The following is a 19,534-nucleotide window of genomic DNA, read 5'->3' on the forward strand; positions in this document are numbered from 1 at the left end:
TGTCCCTGAGCTGATGATTCAGAGGAAGACTAAATTGGAAGGGAGCTAGGAAGGGCAGTTTGGGTCGGCAGGTATGAGAGTACCAAGGCTGTATAGATGCCCATGAGGTTGAAGGCAGCTTGAGATTGGACCTGGAGACGGGAGGTCATGTGTTCAGAGAAGCCCCAGGCAGTGGGAATGGATGAGCGACCCAGGGACAGTGTGATAGGAAGTCTAAAGGACCAGGGTGAGCATTGAACAACCTAACGTTACAGCAACCCATAGGAAAACTGGAGCCTGTACTGGTCAGGGTTTCACGCATTTCGGAGTTCAAGGTCATCCTCAGCTACTTGGAGAGTTCAAGGTCAGCCTTGGACGATGTGTGCTACCCTGCTTCACTAGCAGCAGCAAAACCAAAGCAAACCAAGCAATAACAAAGCAAACAGACAGTCAAACAAGGGAAACAAAACAAAACAAACAAACAAAGCCAACAACAAAAGAGTAGGAAAGAAAGGGAGAGAAAGTCCTGCAAAGGACATGACAAACAGCATAAGGACCTACAACTATAGAAGTGAGCTGGGGTCTAAGCGTCCGGCCCCCTCACTTCTCCATCCCCTCCCTTTTCTGCAGATTTGAAAGTCTGGACCAGGAAATGAACAGCCTGATGGGCCGAGTCCTGGATGTGAACCAAACAGTTCAGGAGTTGGTAGAAGGAGGTCATCCCAGCTCCGATGAGGTGCGTTCCTGCCAGGACCATCTCAACAGCAGGTAGGTGGCTCCTGGGGCAGGAAGTTCCTCCTGTTAGCGCCTTCTCTATCCACTGCTCTGTAAAGGCCAGAGATGTGTGAGATCAACCCTCCCGAGGTGTTAATGGACACTTTGTAGATCAGGAAAATATTTTTTGAAAGGTATTTTTATTGTATTTTTAGTGTGTTTATGTGTATGTGTGTGTGCATGAATGTGTATGTGTACACGTGCATTTGGATGACGTACCTGTAGAGGCCAGAAGAGGGTGTAGAGTTCCATGGAGCTGGAGTCATGGGTGGTTGTAAGCTGCCCAGTGTGGGTGCTGGGAATGGAACTAGGGTCCTTCGGGAGAACAATATGAGTTCTTAACCACGAGCCATCTCTTCAGTCTCAACAACTTGACAGGAAGGTACTACCCACCCAGTGCTGGCGGTGATGGGCTGAGGACACGGCCGGTTTCGTTGGCCGTTCAGTGGTTTGTCCGGAAAGAATTTATGAGGAGTTTTCTCATGCACTTTATCTTATTTGAGGGGTCTTATTTGTCTGTTACTTTGGTTTCTTGAGACAAGGACTGCTGTTACTCAGGCTAGCCTTCAACTCACTGGCTGGGGATGTCCTTGAACTCTTGATCCTCTTGCTCTACCTCCTGGGTACCAGGATTCTAGGCATGTGCCACCATACCTGCTCTATCTATCTATCATCTATCTATCTATCTATCTATCTATCTATCTATCTATCTATCTATCTATCTATCATCTACCTATCATCTATCTATCATCTATCTATCTATCATCTATCTATCTATCTATCTATCTATCTATCTATCTATCATCTATCTATCATCTATCTATCATCTATCTATCATCTATCTATCTATCTATCTATCATCTATCTATCTATCTATCTATCCATCATCTATCTATCATCTATCTATCTATCATCTATCTATTATCTATCTATCTATCATCTATCATCTATCTATCTATCATCTATCTATCTATCTATCTATCTATCATCTATCTATCATCCATCTATCTATCATCTATCTATCTATCATCTATCTATCTATCTATCTATCTATCTATCTATCTATCTATGTATGTCAGAGTCTCACTATGTAGCCCTGGCTGTCCTGGAACTTGCTATGTAGACCAGACTGGCCTCACTTTGAACTCATAGAGATCTGCCTGCCTCTGCCTCCCAAGAGCTGGGATTAAGATATCTTCCACTATGCTCTGTGTCCTTGTTACTTCTGGGAGAAAATCTCCTGTAATCTAGGCTAGTCTTGAACTTTCTGTATATCAATGCTGGCCTCTGCCTCCCACGTGCTAGGATTACGGGAGTATGTCATCATGACTGGATTCCTAAATACTTTATATTTACTGTTTTATACCCCAGCCTCCAGTTTCCAGAATTTAGAACATGTTTTTTTGTTTTGTTTTTTGTTTTTTGGATTTGTTTTTTTTCGAGACAGGGTTTCTCTGTGTAGCCCTGCCTGTCCTGGAACTCACTCTGTAGACCAGACTGGCCTCATACTCAGAAATCCACCTGCTTCTTCCTCCCAAAGTGCTGGGATTACAGGTGTGAGCCACCACTGCCTGGCTTGGTTTTTTTTTTTTTTTTTAAATTACATTTTCTTATTTTCTTTCTTTCTTTCTTTCTTTCTTTCTTTCTTTCTTTCTTTCTTTCTTTCTTTCTTCTTCTTTTCTCTCTCTCTCTCTCTCTCTCTCTCTCTCTCTCTCTGTCTCTCTGTCTCTCTGTGTGTGCACATGTATGTTGTGCATGTGGTCTGTGTGTGTGTGTGCATGTGTTGTGCATGTGGTGATCAGAAGACAACTGCAATCCTCAGTTTCTCCTCCACCATCATATAGATCCCAGGGACAGAGCTCAGGTCACCAGGCTTGGTGGCAAGTGCGTTCACCTCCTAAGCTCTCTTTCAGCTCCAGAATATACGGAATATAGAAATGTTTAGAAGCAAATGACAAGTTGCCATCTTTCCTCCTAAAACACTGCCAGAAGTCCTGCCAGTGTGGGAAGGGCTGGGGCTTGAAGACCCGGGTCCTCACACTTGAAGTTCAGTCCAGCCCAGGGGGTTATAGAGGGGGCTGAGGGCAGAAGGACCTGGAGCCCAGGGTTTCAGGGCCAGCCTTGGCAACTTAGCAAGATCCTGCCTCAAAAACCAGAGGTATACCTGCACCCAATCCCACCATTGAGGAGACAGAGGAAGGATCACAAGTTTCAGGCTAGCCTGGGCTACATACTAGGACCTGTCTAAAAAGGGATGGGATGGGGTGAAGACATGGCACAGGATCTGTTTCTGGCACCCACATGGTGGCTCACAACCCTCTGCTGTCTTCTAACCTCTGTGCGTACCAGGCTGGCAGGTGGTGCATATATATACATGCGGGTAAAATGAACACACATATTAAAAAAATTTAGGGGTTTGGAGAGATGGCTCAGACGTTAAGAACACTAGCTGCTCTTCCAGAGGTTCTGAATTCAGTTCCCAGGAACCACATGGTGGCTCACAACCATCTGTAATGAGATGTGGTGCCCTCTTCTGGCCTGCGGGCGTACATGCAGGTATATGGCTGTGTACATAATAAATAAATCTTCAAAGGGAATAAAAAACAGACAAAACACCCCTCCTATTTTATTTTTTATTTTTTTTGTTTTTTTGTTTTTTCGAGACAGGGTTTCTCTGTGGAGCCCTGGCTGTCCTGGAACTCACTCTGTAGACCAGGCTGGCCTTGAACTCAGAAATCCACCTGCCTCTGCCTCCCAAGTGCTGGGATTAAAGGTGTGGCCACCACCGCCTGGCTCCTCCTATTTTATCTTGCAAATGTGAGGACCAGAGAGGCTTGGCAGCCCCCTGTCATCTCAGCACTTGAGAAGCAGAGCTAAGAAATCCCTGGGGCAAGCAGGTGCTATCTGGGCTAGCCAGCCAGCCAGTACTGGAGAGCTACAGGTGCAGAAACCCTGCCTAAGAAACGAAAGGGGAGTGGCTTAGAGAGGCAGTGCGATCAGTCTCAAGCCTCCGAAAGCTAACTCACACGCATGTGCACCAGGGCACTCAAGCACACATACCAGCCATGTGCAAAAATCGAACCCGAATAAATGATGTCTTGGCATAATTAATTCTTTTTCATGGGTCCAGACAAGTGCTGTATCATTGACCTACATCCCAGACACTGAAATATAAGCATTTTTCCATAATAGAATACAGTGGGAAGAGTAGCATTCTCATTCTCTCTCTCTCATATATGTATATGATGTATATGATGTATATGTATATGCATATGTATATATGTATTTCTCCAAGGCTGGCTTGAACTCAAGGCAATCCTCCTGCCTCAACCTCAGCCCATGGAGTACTAAGATTACAGGCGTGCACTATTCTACACAGCTGTGATTCCCTGGACTGTGTGCCTTAGGCAGGCAGCTGGGTTCTGTTGTCTGTTTTCGGTCCTCAGTCGCTAATAAACTCTGAAAGATAATGAGATGACAAGCAGAATCCTAATATTATTATGAAGATAATTTGGTAGTGCTGGAGTGACACATTGAGAGTCGCGCTCTAAACACTGTCCAGGGCGGGATCCTGTTGATTTAGGCACAAACTGGGACTCTCCCAGGTCCCGAGGCATCTGAGCGTCCAAGGCCTGGATTTTACCCTGGGTGTGCAGACCCTCCACACCCAATCACCCTCTTTCCCGTCCCTGAACAGATGGAACCGCATCGTGGAGCTGGTGGAACAGCGCAAAGAGGAGATGAGCGCGGTGCTGCTGGTGGAGAACCACGTACTCGAGGTGGCCGAGGTGCGCGCCCAGGTGCGCGAGAAGCGGCGTGCGGTGGAGAGCGCGCCCCGGGCAGGGGGAGCCCTGCAGTGGCGCCTGAGTGGCCTGGAGGCGGCTCTACAGGCACTGGAGCCGCGACAGGCGGCGCTGCTGGAGGAGGCGGCGCTGCTGGCCGAACGCTTCCCCGCACAGGCGACACGCCTGCACCAGGGCGCCGAGGAGCTAGGAGCCGAGTGGGGCGCACTGGCCGGAGCGGCCCAGGCTTGCGGCGAGGCGGTGGCGGCGGCAGGTCGTCTGCAGCGTTTCCTGCGCGATTTGGATACTTTCCTAGACTGGCTGGTGCGGGCGCAGGAGGCGGCGGGCGCCGTCGAGGGGCCGCTGCCGCGTAGCCTGGAGGAGGCGGACGGGCTGCTGGCGCGCCACGCCGCGCTCAAGGAGGAGGTGGATCAGCGCGAGGAGGACTACGCGCGCATCGTGGCTGCCAGTGAGGCGCTGCTAGCATCCGACGGCGCGGAGCTGGGCCCCGGTTTGGCGCTAGACGAATGGTTGCCACACCTCGAGGTTGGCTGGCACAAACTGCTCGGCTTATGGGAGGAGCGCAGGGAGGCGCTGGTCCAGGCGCACGTCTATCAGCTCTTCCTGAGAGACCTGTGCCAGGCGCTCGCGGTGTTGCGCAACCAGGTGCCTGATGGCTGGCTGGGGTTCGGTGTCTGAGAGGGATTGGGGATGGGGGCACAGACTTGCTTAGATGTGTTTCCAGGGACCCCTAGATTCCTGCTTTATTTGAGATGGGGGTAGGGGATTAAAGAAGTAGCCGTTTATCTGGAAAATTGAGGTGTGTGACAGAGTTAAAAGGTTGTGTTGAGTGGTGTGGGTTCTTGGGGCTGATAGATCTATCATCTACTGTCAACCAACCAATCTATCTATCTATCTATCATATATCATCTAGCTATCATATATCTATATCTACCTATCTATCATCTATCACCTATCTATCAGGTACCTATCAATTATCTATCTATCCATTTCTATCATTTATCTATCTCTCTATCATCTCATCTATCTATCATCTATCTATCCCTCAACCATCTATCTATCTATCTATCTATCTATCTATCTATCAAGACAGGGACTTTCTATGTAGTCCTGACAGTGCTGGAACTCACTCTGTAGATTAGGCTGGGCTTGGATTCACAAAGATCGTCCTGCCTCAGCCTCATAAGTGCTAGGATTAAAGTCATATGCCACCACCATAGGTGCATAGTAGCCTAGGCGGCCAGTTTTTAACTTAAAATATATTTATTCTTATTTGTTTTTCCCATGTGTATTCACTCATAAAATGCATTTAGAGTCCTGGGAGGCCAGAAGAGGGCACCAGATCCTTTGGGATTGGAATTACAGTTATGAACCACCATGTGGGTGATGGGAATCGAACCCAGGTCCTTTGGAGTATTAAGAGCATCATGTGCTCTTAATACTCAAGCCATCTCTCCATCTACCTACCTTTTCATTTTTAAAAAGAATGTATTTTTATTATATTTAACTGTGTGCACATGTGTGTATGCACACACGCGAAGGTTCCCAAGAAGGCCAAGGGGCTGGAGCCACTGGAACTTGTGTCATTGTGGACCGCTGGATGTGGGTGCTAGGAACCCAGCTCAGATCTTCTGGAAGAGCAGTAAACGCCCTTGCTTTTATGGAGTCAGGGTCTCACTATGTAGCTCAGGCTGGCCCGGAACGCTCAGTATAGACCAGGCTGGCCTTGAGCTCTCACAGATCTTCCAGCCTCCATTTCACTAAGTTCCAAGATTAAAGCTCTGCTTGGGTTTAGTGATTTAGGAGAGATGGATTTGTGGACGATCACGTTTGAAGCGGCTTAATGGGATCGTGGATTATCTGGAAGGAGCTAGCCTGAGAGGATAATTGATAGATTTGGCAGAGTGGGCAGAGACCTGGGGGAAATATGGGAGGACAGACCTCTAAAAAGAGGGACCAGCAGGACTAAAGGCCCTGGGGCGGGCCCAACTGTGCCCGAAGCCAACCAGCGTCATAGGGTGGAGCCGAGCTGACCTGTATCCCTTCCGTTGCCAGGAGGTGGCGCTGTCTGGCGCTGAACTCCCTTGCACAGTGGAGTCCGTAGAAGAGGCGATGAAAAGGCACCGGGATTTTCTCACCACGATGGAGCTGAACCAGCAAAAGATGCAGGTGGCGGTTCAAGCCGCGGAGAGCCTCCTGCGGCAAGGCAACGCCTACGGGGAGCAGGCGCAGGAGGCGGTGGCTCGGCTGCTGGAGAAGTAGGTCCCCAGTTCCGAAGCGACTGTGCCCAGGAGGTGGGGTCTGGCCACAGCAGAGTGGGCACGGGATGCCCAGACCTTTCTTCCCATCCCTGTTTTCAGCTTCTCTGCCTTTTTCTCGTTTCAACTTAATTCCTTATGCTTATTTAATCTATGTTTTTTGGCACAAAGTCTCTTGTAGACCAGATTGGCCTGGATTTTTTCCTTGCTTCCATCCACCCATCCATCCATCCATCCATCCATCCATCCATCCATCTGTCGTGTGTGTGTGTGTGTGTGTGTGTGTGTCCAACAGCTCATGTATGGAGGTCAGAGTCAGAGAACAACTAGAGGGACTTAGACTTCTTCTCCTACCACATGAGTGTGAGGATCAAACTGGGCTTTTCAGGTTTGGCAGTGGGTGCCTTTACTTCCTGAGTCATGTCACCTGACCTGGCACTATATTCAGAGCTTTGAGATGACCTCAAACTCCTAATTCTCCCGCCTCCACCTCATAGTGGGTCTAAAGACACACATCATAATGCCCTCTCTTCTTCTTCCTCCTCCTCCTCCTCCTCCTCCTCCTCCTCCTCCTTCTTCTTCTTCTTCTCCTTCTCCTTCTCCTTCTCCTTCTCCTTCTTCCTTCTCCTCCTCCTCCTTTCCTCCTCCTCCTCCTCTTCCACTTCCACCTCCTCTTCCACTTCCACCTTCTCCTCCCCTTCTTCTACCTCCTCCTCCTCTTCCACCTCTTCCTCCTCTTCCTTCTCCTTCTCCTCCTCCTCCTCTTCTTTCTCCTCCTCTTTCTCTTCGACATGGTCTATATAGCTTAGGCTGATGTCAAACTCAAAGCAATCCTCCAGCTTCAGGCTCTTAAACTATAGGATAAAAATGTGTCCCGCTGTTCCTAGCTCTAATGCATTCTTTTGGGTTTGATTTAAATGGCTGCTTTCTGAGCCAGCAGGAGGTAGTTGGTTCACCAAAAGATACCAAGTCTGAACCCTGAGAATCTCCATCCTCTGGCCCGACTAAAGGGACTGATTTCGGGCAACAGTGCACCCACAGGGCCCTGAATCATCCTGCCACAGATTCCATAGTGAAAGGCCTCACAAAGATGTGTTCCAGCTTTCCTCAGGAGGTCGCCAAGGCCCACAAGTTTTCCGTTCTTCTGCCTCCACCTCCCTTGCATTTGATCACAGCTGAGTAGCCACACCCCCATCTGGAGTGTGCTGGAGATGAAACCCAGTTAAACCAGCCACATCCCATCCTAACCTTCCTTAGCTGCGTTTGCATGCGAGGCTCGTTGAGGGACTTGCTCTGTCTGGTGCCTTGGCCAGGCAGTGGTACAGCTGCCACTGGAACACTCCTACCTTCTCCACCTCACGGAAAGGAAGGCTTCTCCATATCCCTTATCTGAATCCTCCCACAGTCTGACTTGCGAAGTCCTGGTGGAGTAGACTGGTAGGTTTGTTTCTGAGGAATTTCCTGTTTCCTGGTGAGAGGGCAGGAAGTGGCTGTCTCCTCTGGGGCCTCTCTTGCTCCCTGTCTGCTGCTGCCGTCTCTGGGTCTCTCAGGAAGAAGCTCCTGCAGGGGTCTCTTTGCCCCATGCTTCCCTCTATTTCTGTGTCTGTTTCCTGTTCATTTTCTCTTTCACTTTCCACGTTAGAGAAAAGATGCTGTGTGCATTTCTACTGCCCCTCCCTTGACAATAGCCCAGGCTGGCCTCAACTCTTTATATATTAAGGCTGACCTTAAACTCCTGACCCTCCGACCTCAGGATCCTAAGAACTGGGTTTAGAGGTTTAGAGGCATGTGCCAACATATCCCCCTCCCCCTTAGACCTTATGTTTGTTCATCTCTTGGTTCTCTCCTGCACTCATTTATTTTTGCATTCATTCAAAATGAGCACACTGAGCAGACACTGCACATCAAGGAACTCATGGCTGTGAACAAGACAGACAAAAACAAACAACAAACAAAAACTGCCTTCAGGTTGGGAAAATGACCAGTGGGGGAAAATGCTCCCGGCACAGGCACAAGGGTTTGAGTTTTACCCCCAGCGCCCACTTAAAGAGCAGAGCAGTGCTAACACCATCTTCGATCCCATGCTTGGGAGGCAGAGGCAGGAGGAACCTGGAGGCTCTGCGACCAGTCAGCTGAGCCAAGATGGTGAACTCCAGGTTAAGGGAGAGGAGCTGCCTCAGAAAGTAAAGATGGCGAGCAGAAGAGGAAGACACCGACGACCGACCTCTGGCCTGCATACACGTGCACACCCACACGCAAACAATACTCCTTGTCTCAGTGGAATTGACACGGCAGTGGAAGGGATAGACATGATAAGGGGTGCACACAACACGGGGATGCAGCGCCAAGGATAAAGTTAAAGGAAGAAATAAACCAGAAAGTCTCGGGGAATCATCAAGAAAGACCAGGCAAAGCTGGTGTGCAATTACGCCAGGGGTTCTCAGCCCCGTGGCTCACGACCCCTTGAGGGTCGAACCTTTCATAGGGGGGCAAATGTCAGATACCCCGCATATCAGATATCCACATTACAATTCATCACAGCAGCACAATTACGTTTATGGAGTAGCAAAGAGAAGAATTTTATGGTTGGAGGTCACCACAACATGTTAAAGGGTCCCAGTGTTAGGAAGGTTAAGAACCACTGAGTTAAACCTTGGGAAAAACATTGCCAAGGCCCAACGGTAAGAGGTGCTGTTCAAGTCATACCCAGAAGGACAGAAGAGTCTTGATTAAGAGAGGGTTAAAGAAGGATGGGGAAAAACACTTAGTAATGTAGGAGTGTGTGTGTGTGTGGCCTGGGAAAGACAGTTACATTTTTAAAACATTAATTTTATTTATTGTTTGTTTGTGTGTGTGTATATGTGCCATAGTCTGTGTGTGACAATCAGAAGACTGTACGCAGTGCGGGAGTACGTCCTCTCTTTCCATCGTGTGGGTCCCAAAGACTGAACTCATAGTATCACAGCCCCACTACACACTAAGCTATCACAGCCCCACTACACACTAAGCTATCACAGCCCCAACAGGCCCATCCTTGCTGTCTTCGCTTCGTCTGGATTCTGGAGATGGAGGATGACACGATAGGCATGCATAGAAACTGAGGTGCCACTACTATTGAACCACACCCTCAGCCCCTCACTAATGTACTCTAGGTAGCAGCTACCCCAGCCCCTCCTTGGGGGATTATGGGCAGGGGTTCTCCCAGTGAGCCACGCCCCCAGCCCCCCTCACTGGGCGATTGTGCGGCCTGATTTCGTTTCTAAGCATCTTTTGATCTGTATGGTGTGTGTGTGTGTGTGTGTGTGTGTGTGTGTGTGTGTGTGTGATGTCTCTTTGCCTCTCTCTCTCTTTGCCTCTTACCCCTCCTTTCCCTCCTTCTCCAGTTCCCTCTCTTCTCTTTCCCTTCTCTGGAGCCCCGCCCTATCACTGTTTCCTAGGCCTCCCCTTTCCCTCTCTACTTGGCTCCAGACAGCACTCTCAAGCCTGAGCCTCTCTCCAGCCCTTCTCTTCTCCTTAGGAGCCAAGAAAATCAGCTGAGGGCCCAGCAGTGGATGCAAAAACTCCTGGACCAGCTTGTGCTGCAGCACTTTCTTAGAGACTGTCATGAGGTAGGCCCTCCAGCTGTGCTGGGGACCGTAGAAAGAGGCTTGATCCCTGATGGTTGGCGGGGAGGGGCGCTGGGACGCCCCGTCTAAGTGGGTCGAGGAACGTTGCTCCCGGTAAGCCACCAGGAGGCGCTAGGAGTCCTGTGGCAGAGCGCATGCCTGGCAGGTCTCTGTCAGCCCCACGTGGGCTCCAGGGAGACGGGAGGGGCCCTGGGCTCCCCTGGCAACCGCTGAGTTCGCGCCTACGGTTCCTAGGGGAGGAGCGCTGATCTCACCTTTCTCTAGAGATTAGTGAAGCGAGGAGAGAGGCGGAGGGCTGAGGGTGGGGGTTGGGGAGTGGGTGGAGCGATGGGTAGAAGAAGTACTCCTCCTTCAGTCACAGTTGGTCAGAACTAGGTCTTTGCTTTTGTTTGGCTTAGTTAGTTATGGTGCTGGGGACCGGACTTCAGGACTTGAGCTCTATGCAAGGGCTCAAGCTACGTGTTACATCCTTAGACCCTTAACAACTAGGAATCAAGTTCCTTCTCCTACACATCTCGGGGATCACAGGAGATAGGAGATAGCCCAGACCACTTCTACTGAAACTCCCCTTCTTGACTTGCGTTCCAAGGGAACTCAGTTCCCAGAGATGGATGCCCTGCCCCAGGCTCCCCAATCTGTATTATCCAGGACTAGACTCTACACTTATGACGACTGGTACCTGTTTCTTCCAGAAGGTTCAGGAACTAAGTCCTTGTCCTTCTCCCACCCCAACTAGAGATGGTTTGACTCTGCATATTGAACGTCCATGGCTGACTAGTTCCCTACATACGAAGTAGACAGGGGCTTCCAAACCTCTTCCCCGTAACTGAGTGAGCCCATTAGCAATGAGTCCCTGTGGCCCTCCTCCTCACTGGCGATGATTCTGGACAGCATCACAGATGTCCCAGGCTGCCCCTGTCCTAACCTCCACCCTCAGGTGGTAGTCAGAAACCGGAGCCTCTCCGGATTAACCCAGGAAGCTCTCCAGCCTCCCCTTACCCTCAATTGAAGGAGCCGGGGATTCGGACCCCCTCCTGTGCTTAGGAAAGGACCTGACCCTCGTGTGACTGTTCTGGACCCAATAGCAAAGATCTGAGATGGAGCTGAAGGTCCCCGGCCTGGAAGCTCAGAGAAGGTGCTGATTCCTCCCCCCACCCCGACTAGGGTCCCCCGCAAAGGAGGCGGGCCTGGAGGCAGGCAGGGGGCGCGCGCGGGCGGGCGCGTGGCCGCGGCGCGGGGGCGAGGGAGGGGGCGCGCGCCCGCCGGAGCTTCTGCCGTTGCCTCTGCCGCCGCCGCCGCCGTCGCAGTGGAGGGGCGAGTGCCTGCCCGCCTGCCGCAGGGACGCTCCTCCAACGCCGCCGCCGCCGCAGGTCTCGGGGGCGCCGGGGGGAGGGAGGGGGAGGAAAGGAGACGAGAGAGGGGGAGGGGGCCGGCGCGCGCCCCCGCGGACACGCGCGGGGGAGGGGGCTCGCGCGCGTGCTCGCCATCCGGGCCCGCGGGAGGGAGGGAGGGAGGGAGGGGCGGGGGCGGCGCGGGGGCGGGCCTGGACCCCCGCCCTGGGGGAGGGACGAACCCGGGAACTGTCCGTGGTGCTGGAGCCGCAGGGAGAGGGGGCAGGGAGGGGAGCTAGCCTAGGCTAGTCTGCGTTTGCTGTAGGAGTGAAGCCGGGGGTCCCAACCTTCCTACGAGGGGATCGAATTTGCTCCGGTCTTGAGGAGTTCCCAGAATTTCAGGGCTCTGAGTTCCTGCGGGGTCCGTAGAACCTCGGATGACAGGGTGGTGGGGAATCACTTTGGGGGGGCGAGGGCTCTGCATAGGGATATGGGGTATTATTATACGTGCTCTGAGTCCGAGGGGCTCTGACTTTTGGGGAGGTTTTTCTTGGTTGTGGAGAGAGTCTAGCCTAACACCGAGTGGCCAGAGGAGGCAATCCCTTTTAAGAGGCTTGCGTACCTAGAGGATGCGTTATCACCTCCGTTAGGGCTTTTGCCTTCACTGTGCGACTCTAGTTGCGTGTTCATCCCTATGTAGGGAGTTGGGGGATTCAGCCTTTGACTTTGTGCGTGTGTGTATGTGAGACGCTGTCCTGGCCCCCTGAGGAGCACATGCTCTGGGGACCGAGTGGGGTGGGGTTTGGCCGGCTCGGAATTTGTCCTTGAATATGACTGCGTTTACCTCCCGGGACCGCGGAGTTCGGGCCTTTTTTTTTTTTTTTTTTTTTTTTTTTTTCCAGGAGGGAGGAGGAGGATCTTGTGACTGGAGCAGGGAGGAGCAAATTCTCCCAGGTTCAGGCTTTGGTAGAGAGGAGATTGCGGCTTTGGGAACAAGTCTTGTTTAATAGGCAGTTCCCCCTCCCCAAGTGCTAACGATAGAACAGGATTCCAGAACTTTTTCATGCGAAGCAAGCAACCAATCCCTGAGCCCTCACTCCTGTGGAGGAAGGGGCTCAGAAAACAGCCTAAAGAAAATATTTTAACTGTTTGCGTTTTGGGAGGGGTGCTGGACCTGGAGGTTCGGTCTGATCCACGTTGGGAAGCCTGTATTTTGAGGGTAGATTGGTTCAAGGAATCAGAAGCCAGCCTGTTGCTCATATTTTGGGCGTTGGCTAGCCATAATTTGGGGTAACTGTGTTCTTAGTCACAGGTGCTGCATTTAGGTCTCATTAGAATTTCTGAGCCCAGGGGTGGGTCTTCTCTAGCTTGGAGAAGGGAGCTAAATGTGGAAATAGTCTGGAGGGTTTGGGGAATGTCGTCGGACAGTGGGGTGCTGGGGCTAGATTTGGGCGTATTCAACCCATAGAATAGGTTAAGGATTTTAAAACAAAATTAAATTAACAGGGTCCTATTATATGGTCAGAGTGTCCACAAACTCACTGCCCTCCTCAGTGCTGGGGTGACAGACATGCACCCCCCCCAATATTGAGAGTTGAGGGTTTGGTCCTTAATGGGGGGGTGGTCACAATTCTTTTTTTTTTTTTTTTTTTTTTTTTTTTTTTTTTTTTTGGTGTTTTTGGATTTGTTTTTTTGAGACAGGGTTTTTCAGGGTCTGTGTAGCCCTGGCTGTCCTGGAACTCACTCTGTAGACCAGGCTGGCCTCAAACTCAGAAATCCGAGTGCCTTTGCCTCCCAAGTGCTGGGATTAAAGGCGTGCGCCATCACTGCCTGGCTTTAGCCCAACTCTTATGGGCTAAGAGCCTGACCTGGGAGTTCTTTTTTTTTTTTTTTTTTAAGATTTAAATATTTATTTTATGCATATATGAGTACACTGTCGCTGTCCTCAGACACTCCAGAAGAGGGCATCAGATCCCATTACAGATGGCTGTGAGCCACCATGTGGTTGCTGGGAATTGAACTCAGGACCTCGGGAAGAACAGTCAGTGCTCTTAACCGCTGAGCCATCTCTTCAGTGGGAGTTGTTGAGGGGTGTTTTGAGGCTGTGCCAGATGGGGAGAGGGACAATCCTGAGTCCGCTTACTCTGTCCCGCACAGCTGGATGGCTGGATTCACGAGAAGATGCTGACGGCTCGCGATGGCACCCGCGAAGACAGCCACAAGCTGCACAAGAGATGGCTCCGGCACCAGGCGTTCGTGGCTGAGCTGGCTCAGAATAAGGAGTGGCTGGAGAAGATAGAAAGGGTGAGGAGGACGGAGGGGCCTCTGCTCGCTGGGAGACACGCCCTGACTTCTGACCCCCTCACCGTCATCCTTGTGGGCTGCCCATCCCTCGACTGCTTCAAACCTGTACAATGTCTGCCTGCTTCTAGCTAGGAGACTAGAAGTCGCTGTTGTAACCTATGGCCTCAGTTTACCCATCTGTACAGTGGTCATCCTCTCCCCCAATTGTTGCCCATCCTCCTGTCTATCAGCTTATACCTTATAAACTCTATCACACTTCCTTTCACATCACTTAGGCCATTTAATATGGAAGCCTTAGACATGAGCTGGGGAAGCCCTGGGTTCAAGTAAAATCTAGTTTTTTTTTTTTAAACCCTAGTTTCAGGGTCTATAAACAGCTGTGATAGCTTAGAGAACTGTGTTGGCCTCCTGGACCCTTGGTTTCTTCTTCTTTCTTTTTTAATTTTCTTTTTGTTTGTTTGTTTGGTTGGTTGGTTTTGGTTTTTGGTTGGTTTGTTTTGGACACAGGGTTTCTCTGTGTAGCTCTGGCTTCCCCAGAACTCACTCTGCAGACCAGGCTGGCCTCAAACTCACAGAGATCCACCTGCTTCTGTCTCCTGAGTGAGGAATTAAAGGTGTGCACCCCCAACTCCCTCTCCTCTTCCTCCTCTCCCTCCTCCTCTCCCTTCTCTCCTCCCCCTCCTTTACTTGCTTTTGAGACACAGTCTTGCTTTGTAGCCTACGTTGGCCTTAAATCTAAGATCTTCTCTGAGCCTCCCTAGTACTGGATTCCAGTCTTGCATCCCCAGTGCAGCCAGCGTCCATTAACCATTTTCAGTAAAAATAAACAAATAGCTGTAGCCGCCTTTCTGGGGGTTTCCAGGTACTGTGTGTGTGTGTGTGTGTGTGTGTGTGTGTGTGTGTGTGTGATATAAGGTCAGGCACCCGTGGACTTGTGGGATCTTTTCCTGGTGCTACAAATTGCACTCAGGATTTGATGTATGTTGGGAAGCGTTCTGCCGCCCAGGTCCGTCAGAGGTCAGAGGTCAGAGGCAGCTTTCCTCCCTCCTTCCTCTCATCGGGCCTTCCTTCCTCCTTCCCTGCCTTCCTCCTTCCTTCCTTCATTCCTTTTTTTGATATTATAATTATTATTTTTCATTACTGGAAGAGGAATTCAGGACCTTGGATATGCCAGGCTAGCACTCTACCCCTGACCCATAATCCCAGCCCTTAATTTTTTTTTTTATTTTACTTTTTGTTTTTTGAGGCAGGGTCTTACGTAGCCCAGGGTCTTTGAGGCCCAGGCTGACCTTAGACTCACTAGTTAGCTGAAGATGACCTTGAACTGCTGGTCCTCCTGCCTCCACCTCCCAAGTTCTGGGAAGACAGGCAGGCACCTCCACACTTGGCTTTCCTTTATTTTATTTATCTATTTTTATTACTTTGGTTTGTTGAGACAGAGTCTCACTATGTAGACCAGGCTGGCCTCCAACTTCCAGTGATCCCCCTGCCTCTACTTCTTAAGTGGTACAATTATAGGTGTGAGGCACTATACCTAGTTTGGTGTTATTTTTATTTCTTCTTTCTTTTTTCTTTTTCTTTTTCTTTCTTTTTTAATTTTTTTTTGAGACGATGTCATTATGTCATCTTGGTTAGTTTGGAACTCTATGTAGACCAGGCTAGCCTCAAAGCCACAGAGATCCTCCTGCCTCTGCCTCCCAGATACAGAGATTAAAAGCATGTGCCTATTATTTTTAATATTTCATAAATGTAGCACTGAGCCGGGAAGGCAGTTGACTTCCATTTTGGAAGCGCCTAGACAGGTGTTTGCTTTTAAGGATCAACTTCCCCTTACTCTGGGTGGACCCTTAGAACTATAGCCAAGAGCACCCCCACTTTTCTATTCAAACGGAGACACGCATGTTACCTTACTCTTAAGTGACCTCATTAGTAACCCTTGAAGGGCCGTGTGTAGCAAAACCACAGTCTTCCGGACCTTGAGCTAATGGAGGTTCACTCTCTCCTCCTCTCCCCTTTCTTCTCCTCCTTGCTCCCCTCCCCTTTTCTCTACTTCCCCTACACCCTCTTCCTCTCCCTCTCTTTTTCTCGTGGTCCTACTGTGTGTACATATCACATTGTTCATCACTCTGTGACCGTCTGTCTGTCTTTACCGATTTCCTTCCCATAATTGTTGGGTCTCTGTCTCCCCCACCCACCCTGTGTGTCTCTTAACTGTTTTTCTTGGTTCCATTTCTGTCTGCGTCCGCTCCTTCATCTCTAACTCCCTACTCTGTGTCTCCCCAAGTCTCTCCTGTTGTCACTGACTCTCTGTTTCTATTGCCCATCCGCCCTTCTCTCCGACCTTCCATCCCTCTGGCCAGGAGGGCCAGCAACTGATGCAGGAGAAACCGGAGCTGGCCGCCTCTGTGCGCAAGAAACTGGGTGAGATCCGGCAGTGCTGGGCAGAGCTGGAGAGCACCACACAGGCCAAGGCGCGCCAGCTCTTCGAAGCCAGCAAGGCAGACCAGCTAGTGCAGAGCTTCGCGGAGCTGGACAAGAGGCTGCTTCACATGGAAAGTCAGCTGCAAGACGTAGACCCCGGTGGGGACCTGGCCACTGTCAACAGCCAGCTCAAGAAGTTACAGGTATGACCGACCGGCTGGTGAGGGGGCTCCCGTGTGGCGTGTGGCAGAGCGAACAGCTCACATCCAACCCTCTGGGGTGTTTCAACCTGAGGCTGTCCAGCTGGGAGTCACTGGAAGCAGCCATCACCTTAGGGTCGGGCACACACAGGACAGAGAGAGCCTAGAGTGAAATAAGCAATACAGACATGTCTTCGGGCCTTGGTACTATTTTCTGTGTGGAGAAAGAAAGGCCCAGGGGTAAGAGACCAACTTTAGCCAGAGTAACAGTGACTCTCCGTGGAGTACTTCCTCTTCCGGTCCCTGGGCTCAGTGTTTGTCAACCCCTGCGGCAATCTCGGAAGCGGATAATGTTATTAACCCCATCTGACCAATGAGAAAACCACACGAAAGTGAAATGCCTGACCCAAAGATGTGCAGGGGCTACTTTCTGCCTCACCCAACAAAGGGCCCCTAAAGAGTATCCCTGCGCCTACCGAAGCCCCTCGGCTAGCTCGGCAGCTGGTTAGTGGTCAGGCCCTGGAGGTCTGTGTGGCACGTTGGTGTGGGCTGTGGATGAGGGCTCCGTATTCCTCCAGAGGTGGAATGGCACCTGTCTTTAAATGCCAGGGATGGTAGTGATTGGTATTTGATCATAAATGGAGGCTATGGAGAGTGAATTTCCTCACTTGGGGAGCAAATGGTAGGGGCTGGATTTGAATCCAGATCCTTCAAGTCTTCACTACTCTTTGGATGGGATTCTTACACGTTTTTTTTCCTGTAAAGTGATCAACATGGTAGGTGGAAAAGTAAACAAATGAATAAATCAGTAAAATTCATGAACTGAGATGTAGCCCAGCGGGAGAGTGCTAATCTGGATTTGATCCTCAGCCCTGTGTAAACCAGAGTAGAAGCATGGGGACATGCTTGGCTTCAGCTAGTTCCTGGCTAAATTGGCCTACAGGAGATCCAGTCTTAAACGAACAGCAAAATTAGAGCTTAAAAAAAATTTAGGCCAAGTGGTGGTGGCGCACGCCTTTAATCCCAGCACTTGGGAGGCAGAGGCAGGTGGATTTCTGATTTTGAGGTCAGCCTGGTCTACAGAGTGAGTCCCAGGACAAGCTGGAGCTACACGGAGAAACCCTGTCTCGAAAAAACAAACAACAAACAACAACAACAAAAATTAGACTCTGTGGCTCAGTGGTAGAGCCCCTGCCTAGGATCCCCCAGTGAGGGGCTGGGGGCGTAGCTCAGGGGTAGAGTATTTGTTTGATACCTTCAAAGCCCTGAGGTCCCTTCTCAGCACAGAAAAAAAACAAGACTAATAATAAAAGACAATAAAAAAAGCTTGACTATGTAAGTATACTGGTCTTTTGAAAAGCTTTGCTTGTTTCAATTAGGCCTGTCACTAGTAACCATATGAAAAATGAAACTTTTTAACGTTTATTGATTCTTTTTTTTTTTTTTTTTTTGGTTTTTTGGATTTTGGTTTTTTCAAGACAGGGTTTCTCTGTGTAGTCCTGGCTGTCCTGGAACTCACTCTGTAGACCAGGCTGGCCTCAAACTCAGAAATCCGCCTACCTCTGCCTCCCAAGTGCTGGGATTACAGGCCTGTGCCACCACAATCCGGCACATTTATTGATTCTTTGAGACGAATACTAAATCTATCACAAATTATCCTTAATAACTCTCTTTTATAAAGAACAACCTGGGGCTGGTGAGATGCCTCAGTCAATGAAGGTACTTACTGCCATCTTGACCACTTTGAATTTGATCCCTGGGATCCCCATGGTAGAACAGACTCCCATAGCGTTGTCCTTACACACATACACACACACACACACACACACACATACACTGTGGTATGTGTGCAACCATGTACACATGCATGTACTCACACATACTAAATAAAGGATGGATGGATTTTTTTTATACACAAAAATGTGGGCTGAAGAAATGACTCAGCAAAATGTTAGCTGCTCAAGTATGAGAATCCATGTTTGATCCACACAGAACAGCTAGGCACGTGAGTGCACACCTGTAATCCCAGAGCTGGGTGGGTGACAGTCGGAGGCCCCTGGGGTGTGCGGTCAGTCTTGCCGACTCCAGACGCTCCGGATTCACTGAGAGACCCTGCCTCAAGTGAGTGGGGGGGGGGCAGTGAGAGAGGGAGATCCTTGACACTCACCTCTGGCCTCACATGCATGCACAACCATCACGCTCACACACACACACTCACACACACACACTAACAAGTAAATAAGAACAACACTTATGTGTGAGAAGAAGCTGTTTTTATTTTTGTAGCTCTTCCTGGTGAGAAATAGAAAAAGGTCTTCCTCACACTCGCCTCTGCCTTCAGTCTGGTGCTGCCAAATGTGTCATCTAGCTGGTCTCTAAAAGTCTTGTATTGCACAGAATGAGAGTAGTATAGGCTTATAGCACCATGGTAGGTAGACAGGCAGATATATAGGTAGGAAGATGGATGGAAGGATGGACATATGGACAGACAGATAGACTGATCCTATGGGTTGATGACTGGCTGGAGAGATACATAGATAGACAAACTGACACTGTGGGTGAGTGGATGGATGGATGGATAGATAGATGATAGATAGATAGATTGATAGATGATAGATAGATGATAGATAGATGATAGATAGATTGATAGATAGATAGATGATAGATAGATAGATAGATGATAGGTAGATAGATAGGTAGATAGATAGGTAGATAGATAGATGATAGATAGATATATTGATAGATAGATAGATTATAGATAGATGATAGATAGATAGATAGGTAGATAGATAGATGATAGATAGATAGATAGATAGATGATAGATAGATATATTGATA

General features: G+C 49.7%; 1 protein-coding gene across 2 annotated transcripts in view; it reads left to right on the forward strand.

Annotated features, from left to right (window-relative positions):
• The window catches only part of Sptbn4 (spectrin beta, non-erythrocytic 4), an 88,734-nt gene that overhangs the window by 35,214 nt on the left and 33,986 nt on the right, over positions 1–19,534 (forward strand). For both annotated transcript variants that reach the window (XM_052168271.1, XM_052168281.1), the window contains exons 14-19: positions 610–747; positions 4,451–5,201; positions 6,612–6,814; positions 10,332–10,422; positions 13,929–14,075; positions 16,436–16,699. In XM_052168271.1, coding sequence (XP_052024231.1) covers positions 610–747; positions 4,451–5,201; positions 6,612–6,814; positions 10,332–10,422; positions 13,929–14,075; positions 16,436–16,699 — 1,594 coding nt within the window. The remainder of the gene's footprint in view (positions 1–609; positions 748–4,450; positions 5,202–6,611; positions 6,815–10,331; positions 10,423–13,928; positions 14,076–16,435; positions 16,700–19,534) is intronic.

This window comes from Apodemus sylvaticus, chromosome 1 (genome assembly GCF_947179515.1).
Source record: "Apodemus sylvaticus chromosome 1, mApoSyl1.1, whole genome shotgun sequence".
NCBI classification, from domain to species: domain Eukaryota; kingdom Metazoa; phylum Chordata; class Mammalia; order Rodentia; family Muridae; genus Apodemus; species Apodemus sylvaticus.